At 39.6% G+C, this 10,000-nt stretch overlaps 1 protein-coding gene across 1 annotated transcript in view; it reads right to left on the bottom strand.

Annotated features, from left to right (window-relative positions):
• LOC122254231 (uncharacterized) overlaps positions 1-10,000 on the bottom strand; it is a 116,095-nt gene that overhangs the window by 36,621 nt on the left and 69,474 nt on the right. The window contains exon 6 of the mRNA XM_086541474.1: positions 8,870-9,014. Within this exon, the coding sequence (XP_086397600.1) occupies positions 8,870-9,014 (145 nt within the window). The remainder of the gene's footprint in view (positions 1-8,869; positions 9,015-10,000) is intronic.

Here is a 10,000-nt window from a genome sequence, read left to right as displayed (position 1 = left end):
AGAAGAGTAACCAGAAAAGAAAAATATAGAGAAAGAGATGGAATCCAAATATAAAAGACAAGAAGGTTTTGGTTCAGCTTGAATTACTGAGAATTCTATGAAAAATTAAACAGGAAAATTCTGGTGAAAAATATCCAATTTATCTCTTACAAATGGTAAATCCATAACAATCCCCCATGATGATAAACGAATGATTTTAGAAATGAACCCAAACTCATCAAAACTCATAAGATATATATGATTTTCATTAAACTCGTTCGCCGGGCTCAGCCATGTGTTAATTCCCGGCGGAATCACTATTTGATGTTATGCAATTATATGAATTACTCTTCATGTACCGGTCATGCGAATTAACTCTGGATATGGGTGAGATTTCGAAATCATTTTGGGGAACACGATTGTATAACTCGACGTGTCAAAATTACGTAGAATGTCAATTGCACAGCGACCAATGCTGAGCACACTGGACATAGTGCTCAGTTTAGGTGGAACATCATTATTGCAGAACTGTGTCACGCGTCCGGATCGCTTTATTCACCCCCCCCCCCCCCCACACACACACACACTTAGAACGAAGAGGAGACTAACATACGTACAGACAATAGAGACAGAAATCTATAACAAGCGAGCCTCCAACAAACTGCCTCCACTGAACGAACTTGAAAATCTAAGGCACTGTGTGATTGCCCATCTGGCAGTATTGTAACAAAGGTCAGAAGGTCAAACAATAACAGGCGAAATTAGAGCGAACGGGAGAGAGCGGAGAAGCAGATAAATCACGGCCACAGGAAAGCGACGTCGATATCAAAGGCTGGCCGATCAGAAGTGCTTTTTGCCGCATCGCTGATGATTACAGGATGCCTTTGTTGTTGGTCTTTCTTTTTAACGTTACTTTTCATAACTTTACTATTATTGATATTTTCTTCTCATCACTATCATCATGATTATTAGTATCATTTTTATTAGCATTGTTATAATGATCATTATCACTTTCGTTATCATTATTACCCTTATCATTTTATTATTATCATTATTAGTATTATTATCATTATTATCTTGAATATAAATGTCACTGTTTTCACCATCATTATTATCTTTGTCATCATCATCATAGTCATCATCATCCTCACCATCACCACCATCATCATCATCATCAATATCATCATCATTATCATCGTCATCATCATCATCATCATCATCATCATCGTCATCATCACAATCATCATCATAATCACCACCACCACCATCACTGCCAAGCTAAAATCATTGTTATTACTGCCATTCTATTAATTTCATCCCTTATTCTTTTAATTACACAAACAAAAACACCAACTTATAGTCGGAGTCACAGACTTCCGCGATCAATACATCACTCTTTACTCTGACCTTCTGAGCTAACCTTTAAGAGTGATGGACGTCATTCATGGGACGATAATGTTATGCAAGAAGCACATTACGTAATCGTTTGCTCGTTATTGTTGTTGTCTTTATTTTTGCATTATTGTTGTAATTTTTCTAGTAACATTATGGTTGTTATCCTTGTTTTCCTTTTGGTATCACTATCACCAGTATATTTCTAGCCTCATGAACAGACCTCTTTTCTTTGATCTTGATCATCATGAGCATAGTCATAATTGTTGCCATCATTACTATCATTAATATTTTGACGCCGGATCATCCTCATCCTCATCCTTATTATGACCATTATAATTGGCACTGTTATTAACATTATTGCTATTATTATTGATTATTAGCATCATTATTATTATCATTATCGTTTTATTATCATTGATTTTATCTTTTTTTTTTTTGTTATTAAGATCTTTAATCCTGCTACTATAGTAATCAGCATTATCATCATAAATTCCGTTGCCTCACGGAAAACTATAACCTTGAGACCGCATCTGTCGGTCGCAAGCAGAGGCCCCAGAGGCGATGCATCCCAGACGCGTCGCTCAGCAGAGGAAGGAGGCCCTTGCCCTCAGCAGAGGAAGGAGGCCCTTGCCTTCAGCAGAGGAAGGAGGCCCTTGCCTTCAGCAGAGGAAGGAGGCCCTTGCCTTCAGCAGAGGAAGGAGGCCCTTGCCTTCAGCAGAGGAAGGAGGCCCTTGCCTTCAGCAGAGGAAGGAGGCCCTTGCCTTCAGCAGAGGAAGGAGGCCCTTGCCTTCAGCAGAGGAAGGAGGCCCTTGCCTTCAGCAGAGGAAGGAGGCCCTTGCCTTCAGCAGAGGAAGGAGGCCCTTGCCTTCAGCAGAGGAAGGAAGCCCTTGCCTTCAGCAGAGGAAGGAGGCCCTTGCCTTCAGCAGAGGAAGGAGGCCCTTGCCTTCAGCAGAGGAAGGAGGCCCTTGCCTTCAGCAGAGGAAGGAGGCCCTTGCCTTCAGCAGAGGAAGGAGGCCCTTGCCTTCAGCAGAGGAAGGAGGCCCTTGCCTTCAGCAGAGGAAGGAAGCCCTTGCCTTCAGCAGAGGAAGGAGGCCCTTGCCTTCAGCAGAGGAAGGAGGCCCTTGCCTTCAGCAGAGGAAAGAGGCCCTTGCCTTCAGCAGAGGAAGGGGGCCCTTGCCTTCAGCAGAGGAAGGAGGCCCTTGCCTTCAGCAGAGGAAGGGGGCCCTTGCCTTCAGCAGAGGAAGGAGGCCCTTGCCTTCAGCAGAGGAAGGAGGCCCTTGCCTTCAGCAGAGGAAGGAGGCCCTTGCCTTCAGCAGAGGAAGGAGGCCCTTGCCTTCAGCAGAGGAAGGAGGCCCTTGCCTTCAGCAGAGGAAGGAGGCCCTTGCCTTCAGCAGAGGAAGGAGGCCCTTGCCTTCAGCAGAGGAAGGGGGCCCTTGCCTTCAGCAGAGGAAGGAGGCCCTTGCCTTCAGCAGAGGAAGGGGGCCCTTGCCTTCAGCAGAGGAAGGAGGCCCTTGCCTTCAGCAGAGGAAGGAGGCCCTTGCCTTCAGCAGAGGAAGGAGGCCCTTGCCTTCAGCAGAGGAAGGAGGCCTTGCCTTCAGCAGAGGAAGGAGGCCCTTGCCCTCAGCAGAGGAAGGAGGCCTTGCCTTCAGCAGAGGAAGGGGGCCCTTGCCTTCAGCAGAGGAAGGAGGCCCTTGCCTTCAGCAGAGGAAGGAGGCCCTTGCCTTCAGCAGAGGAAGGGGGCCCTTGCCTTCAGCAGAGGAAGGAGGCCCTTGCCTTCAGCAGAGGAAGGAGGCCCTTGCCTTCAGCAGAGGAAGGGGGCCCTTGCCTTCAGCAGAGGAAGGAGGCCCTTGCCTTCAGCAGAGGAAGGAGGCCCTTGCCTTCAGCAGAGGAAGGAGGCCCTTGCCTTCAGCAGAGGAAGGAAGCCCTTGCCTTCAGCAGAGGAAGGAGGCCCTTGCCTTCAGCAGAAGAAAGAGGCCCTTGCCTTCAGCAGAGGAAGGAGGCCCTTGCCTTCAGCAGAGGAAGGAGGCCCTTGCCTTCAGCAGAGGAAGGAGGCCCTTGCCCTCAGCAGAGGAAGGAGGCCCTTGCCTTCAGCAGAGGAAGGAGGCCCTTGCCTTCAGCAGAGGAAGGAGGCCCTTGCCTTATGCTCTGTCTTAAGGAATCTAAGATCCTCCGAAGCGGCTTCGTTTCCCCGTCGCTCTTTTCGCAGATCCGTCGAAGCAGATCGACAGCCGGTCTGGAGACGATGCAGCCACGGCTGCAGACGAGGCTTTTCTCCGGCGCGCCTGTTCGTCGATTCTGTAAGTGGATTTTCTCGTGTGGTTTCCACGGAGGGCTTCGCGAGGCTTCAAAGGAAGCAGCTCAGGTTGCGGCGTTTGAGCCTAATTGCTCTCGGGGAATTGATGAGATCGCTTGCTCTTGTTGGTGTTGTCGCTTTCGATATTTTGCTTGGGATTAGGGTGTGATTATTAGTATTACCAGTTGCATTATTATAACTGCCATCATTATCAATATTGATATCATTATTACCATCATCACCATCACCGCCATCATCATCATCATCAAAATCATCTTCATCATCATCATTATCGTCATTATCAACATCATACTCTTCTTCCTCCTCCTCCCTATCATCATCATCATAATTAACAACAGCAACATCAATGGTATCATTATTATAACTGTCATTATTAATGGCATTATCATTATTGCTATCCTCCTCCTCCTAATCATTACCCTCATCATCATAATCATCTTCCTTCTCCTCCAAGTCATCATCATCATCCCCATCCTTCTTCTTATCATCGCATTCTTGATTATCGTTATTGTTTTTATTTATTTTCATTATTATTATTATTTTCAATCATCACCATTATTATCATTGTTATCATTATTACTACTATTATCTATTTATTTTATTTCTATTATTACTTTCATTGTTCTGAATGATATTATTACTGCCATTATTATTGTTATAATGATAAGTAATCTATTTAACTTAAATTTTCAACATCATCATTTTCATTATTAATATCACTCTTATCATTATCATTATAACTGTTATTATTGCCATTATTATTATCGTCATTATCATTATCATTATAGATATCATAATTATCATTATCATTAACATCATCATGATTTACAATTTTAATATTGATATCAATATTATTATTATCATCATCATTATCTACATTGCTATTGCATTTATTCTAATTCTCATTATTTCCACCATTGTTGTTGTTACTATCATTATCGCTTCATTCTTATAATAGATACTACAATCACACTAATATCATTATCAGAAACAGTGTGATTATTCTTCTGTGGTCTTTTCATTTGTCATAATGATTATTATGATCAGTAGTACCAGTTCTAGTGATAGTAATAATGGCATTATCCGTTTCATTATCATCATAATCATAATCTCATAATGACAGGTATTAATGTTATCCGGATAACACGTAGTTATCCCTAAGTACTGATTATGGTGAAATTTCAGTAAACCATCTATGCCAAAAAATATCAATATCATATCAATATCACACCACAAATAGATGCAGTGGAACAAGTTCAGAATTACGAATACAAAACTACATAACTACAAAGTTATAGAAAACAACAAAGAAAACACGAGGAAATACAGAAGTACAGCAAAATCCGATACTCTGTGAAAGAACAAATTCCGTGTCAAGACATCGGCTTAAATATTAAAGTTGGGTTTCCCGGATCCTTGGGGTTAGGACGCGACGGGGGAGGGGAGGGGGTAACGAGAGGCGAAAAGGATAACAGAGAAAGAAGAAGGAAAGCGATAAGGGGAGAGGAAGAGAAAGGCAGAAGAAGAGGAAGAGAAGGGTGTAGAAGGTCGAGGGTAGACTGAGGTTTGGAAAAAATCAAAAGTGGAGAGAGTAAAAGGGAGAAGAAGGACGTGGAAATTCTTTGATAAATACAGATAAAGAGTGAGAGAGGGGATGAAAGGGAAATGGGAAGGGGGAAAAGAGAACCAGTGTGTTTTCTTATCTTATCTTATCTGAACTTGTTCCATTTCAGCAATCTTTGGTGTGATATTGATAGGATATTGATATTTTTTGGCATCGGTGGTTCACTGAAATTTCTCCATAATCAGTGATTAGGAATAACTACGTGTCATCATGATAACGATAATGAGAGTGATGGTGATGATAATGAAAAAAACTTAGCCATTATCATGGGCGAGTGAAAAGGGATAAGAGAAGGAAAGGGAGAAGTGGGGCAGATGGAAGAGAGGGACATACAGACAATGGAGAGGAATGAAAGAAGATAGATAGATAGATAGGTAAAGAGAGAGAGAGAGAGAGAGAGAGAGAGAGATAGAGAGAGAGGGGGGAGAGAGAGAGAAAGTGAGAAAATAAAAGAGAAAGTGAAAGAGAGAGAAAGCGAGAGAGAAAGAGAGAGAGAGAAAGGGGAAGAGGTCACCAGGCAAGAAAAAACGTGATAACACAGCCCAGTGAACCAAATATTCCATTCTCTCACGTGAAATATCCTAATATTCCTTTGTGTGTATTCTGAATGCTCTTTTTTATTTGTGTATCAAAATAGAATATTACTTCCAGCTGAATTCCACATCATTGGCAAAGCAATGTTTAGATATTAGATTTCTTTTCTTCTCTGTTTAGCGTTTCTTTCTTGTTCTCTTTCCTTCATTCCTTTTCTTTCATTCCTTTACCTTTTTGTCATTCTTTCTTTCATATTAAGACAAGCACGGTTAACAGTAACAACAAAAACAACAACAAAAGAACGATGCTATCAATATGACACAAAAATAGAGAGAAACACAAGAAGATAAGGGACACATAATATGACTGAAGCTGCAAGCGGCACATGAGGGTTAGAAGGAAGAAAGAGAAAGAGAAAGAAGGAGGAGAAGAAGGAAAATGAAAGGATCAGAAAATGAATAAATGACTATAAGAAAAAAAGCGAGAATGGAGGAGTAAAGGAATGTACCAGGAAGGAGGAGAACGAATGCAATGCTAACTGAATGGCTGCAATAACTGGCGCTCGACGACCGATGGATTAGCGTTATTGTTGAATATCACACATAGACTGTTGTAACGCATACTCTATGCATATCTAATGTGCATTGTGTATTATCTTATCTTTCTCTCCATGCCTCTATTTCTTCCCATTTGCCTCTTTCCATTCTTTCTTTTTCTCTCTCTCTCTCTACCTATCAGAGTCTGTCTATTTATCTATGCATCTATCTATCTATCCATTAATTTTTCTCTCTCTTTCTCTTTCTCCCTCTCTTCCTCCCTCTCTCTTTCTCTCTTTCTCTCTTTCTCTCTCTGTTTATCTGTCTGTCTATCTCTTCATCTCTATCTATCTACATATCTGTGTATGTTGGCGTGCTTGTCTGCTCCGACATTTACACACAAAGGCATTCAATCCTGCTAATTCTACAGTTCCAAAGGCAAGTTTCTTTCGGCTCGGATTTTCCCTTTGTCTCCCCCACTAAATAATTTATACGCAAGCTGAACAAACACATTTTGTGTAAATCCAGAGCGCTGGGCTTACACGAGGAATAAGACTCTTGTGCCAGTCTCTCCCGCTCTCGCTGTCTCTCTCTCTCGCTCACTCTCTAACTAACACTTAATCTCTTTCTCTCCCCCTTCCCTTCTCTATCTCTCTCTCTCTCTCTCTCTTTCATCCCCTCTCTCTCTCTCTATCTCTTTTTCTCTCATTACCTTGACTGTTTCTTATTCTCCCTCTTTTTCTCACCCCTCTTTCTCGCAACCAGCCGCTCTAACTGTCTCCCACATGTTTTATCGAGAACGGCTCTTCTTCCTCCCAATTTCTCTCTGCTGCCCTCTCCTTCCCTCCCTCAAAACCCCGCCTCTTCACCCAGTTTCGAGTGGGCTTTTACTAACAGATTTTGCTTGGGGCATTTCGGGATCAAGAGAGCGGATGATGTAACCGGTTTATTACTTGGCTCCGATTTTTCTTCTCCTACTTTCCTTGCTGCTCATTTTGTTATCTATATTTTTTCCCTTGTTCTTATTCACTCTTTTAATTCCCTTTTATCCTGTCTTGTTTTACTCGTCAGTCTCTCTCTCCGATTTTCTGTCTCTCCATTCTTTCCTTCTGAGTTCATTCTACATTTTTTTTTTTTATCTTGCCATTTTCATCCCTTCTTTCTCTTTCTTTCTCCCTCCCTACCCTCGTCTCTCTCTTTCTCACCCCTCTCCCCTCCCCCCTCCTCCTTTTTCTCTTTCGTTCTCTTCCTCTCTCAAACCCATTCCTTTCTATACCTCTCTCTCATGCTCTCTCTGTTTCTCTCTCTCTCTCTCACATACATTCTCTTTCGTCCCCCTCTTTCGTCATTTCTCTCTTCCTCCCTCCCTCATCTTTTCTCTGTTTCTTCCTCACCCCTGCCTTGTTCTCTCTTTCTTTCTCTGTTTCTTCCTCACCCCTGCCTTGTTCTCTCTTTCTTTCTCTCTTTCCTTCCCTTTCTCTCTCCACCCCATTCCTTTCTATACCTCTCTCTCATGCTCTCGCTCTCTCTCTCTCTCTCTCTCTCTCTCTCTCTCTCTCTCTCTCTCTCTCTCTCTCTCTCTCTCTCTCTCTCTCTCTCTCTCTCTCTCTCTCTCTCTCTCTCTCTCTCTCTCTCTCTCTCTCTCTCTCTCTCTCCTCTCTCTCTCTCTTTCTCTCTCTCTCTCTCACTCTCTTTCTCTCTCTCTCTCTCTCTCCTGCCCCTCCTCTCTCTCTTCTTGTCTTTCTCAGTATCTTTCCCTCCTACCTCCCAACCCAATTCTCCCACTCTTTCTACACGATGTTGTTTATGGATAGTGCAATGCCTTGATGCAGCTATTGGTTCTCTGGAGTTTGAATTATTTGATGCCTGTTGTTCTTTCATAGAAATGTTGGATGGCTCTGATCTATGCATGAATACGATAAATACGCCACTGTACTTTTGTTTCTATCTTATCATTTCAAATATATATTGAGAGAGAAAGAGAGACAGAGAGAGAAAGACGGAGAGAGAGAGAGAGAGAGAGAGAGAGAGAGAGAGAGAGAGAGAGAGAGAGAGAGAGAGAGAGAGAGAGAGAGAGAGAGAGAGAGAGAGAGAGAGAGAGAGAGAGAGAGAGAGAGAGAGAGAGAGAGAGAGAGAGAGAGAGAGCCAGACCAAAATTCACTGGACATCCAAATGGATGCATATATAAATATATATATATATATATATATATATATATATATATATATATATATATATATATATATATATATATATACATATATATATACATATATATATATATATATATATATATATATATATATATATATATATATATATATATATATAATATACATATATATAATATATATATATATATATATATATATATTATATATATATATATATATATATATATATATATATATATATATATATATGTATATGTATGTATGTAGATGTATTGTATACACAATATGACTGAAAAGGAAAAAACGGACTTACAGTAGATGTTGAGTTTGAAGCCATCCTCTCTTGCTGATTGAGGAATGACAGTATTCTCCGCCCGACAGGTGAGGTACTTTCCGTTGTCACTTCTTCCCGCCTTGTACTTGAGGATGGAAGTGGTCACGTTGTTGTCAGCGGAGGTCTGGAAAACGAGGTTAAGAGAGGTCAGAGGTTTGGGAACGTCGAGGGTTACGCAAACCTTTGGACAATTTGATAATTCAGATTCCTGGAATTATTTTGCCTCTTGTGTCTTTCCATATTTTGATTGTTCTTGTTGCTATTCCCTTGCTTTCATGCCATCATTACTTATATAATCATTTGTTATTGATATTACCCTCATTATCATCATAACTATCTTTATTATTGTTATTCTTTTTCTTATTTTTGCTAGTATCATTGTTTCTTTTATTGTATCGTTAGTATCATTACTATTGTCATTTCATCAGTATTACTATCATGACGATCATGATCATTATCATTATCATTGTTATCAATATCATTATCATTTATATTATTATTATTGTTATCATAATCATTATTATTATCATTTATATTGTTTACATATCAGTATCATTATCAATATCATTTTATCATTAACATTATTATTTTTACCGTTGTAATTAATTCTCTTTATTTGAATTATTATCTTCATTATCATTATAGATTTTATCATTACTATGACTACCTTCTTATCATGATTATCTTATCACTATTTGTATTATAATCATTGCTAAACATAATCATTGTTATCATCACTGTTATTATCATTGTAATCCTCATGTAACTATATGATGAGTATTATGATTAAAGTTGCTATCATTATCATTTTGATGTGATCATCATATAGCATATATACACACATGTATGTACACACATATGTGTGTATGTATGTATATATACATACATATATATATATATATATATATATATATATATATATATATATATATATATATATATATATATATATATGCATACATACATACATATATATGCATACATACATACATATATATATATATATATATATATATATATATATATATATATATATATATATATATATACATATATATATATATATATAATATTATAATATATATATATTATATAGATATATATATATAT

This window comes from Penaeus japonicus, unplaced genomic scaffold, assembly GCF_977035675.1.
Source record: "Penaeus japonicus unplaced genomic scaffold, GWHDUDI00000001_assembly GWHDUDI00000011, whole genome shotgun sequence".
Lineage (NCBI taxonomy): Eukaryota > Metazoa > Arthropoda > Malacostraca > Decapoda > Penaeidae > Penaeus > Penaeus japonicus.
Note: the sequence above shows the minus strand (reverse complement) of the source record. Positions and strands in the feature narration are given on the sequence as shown.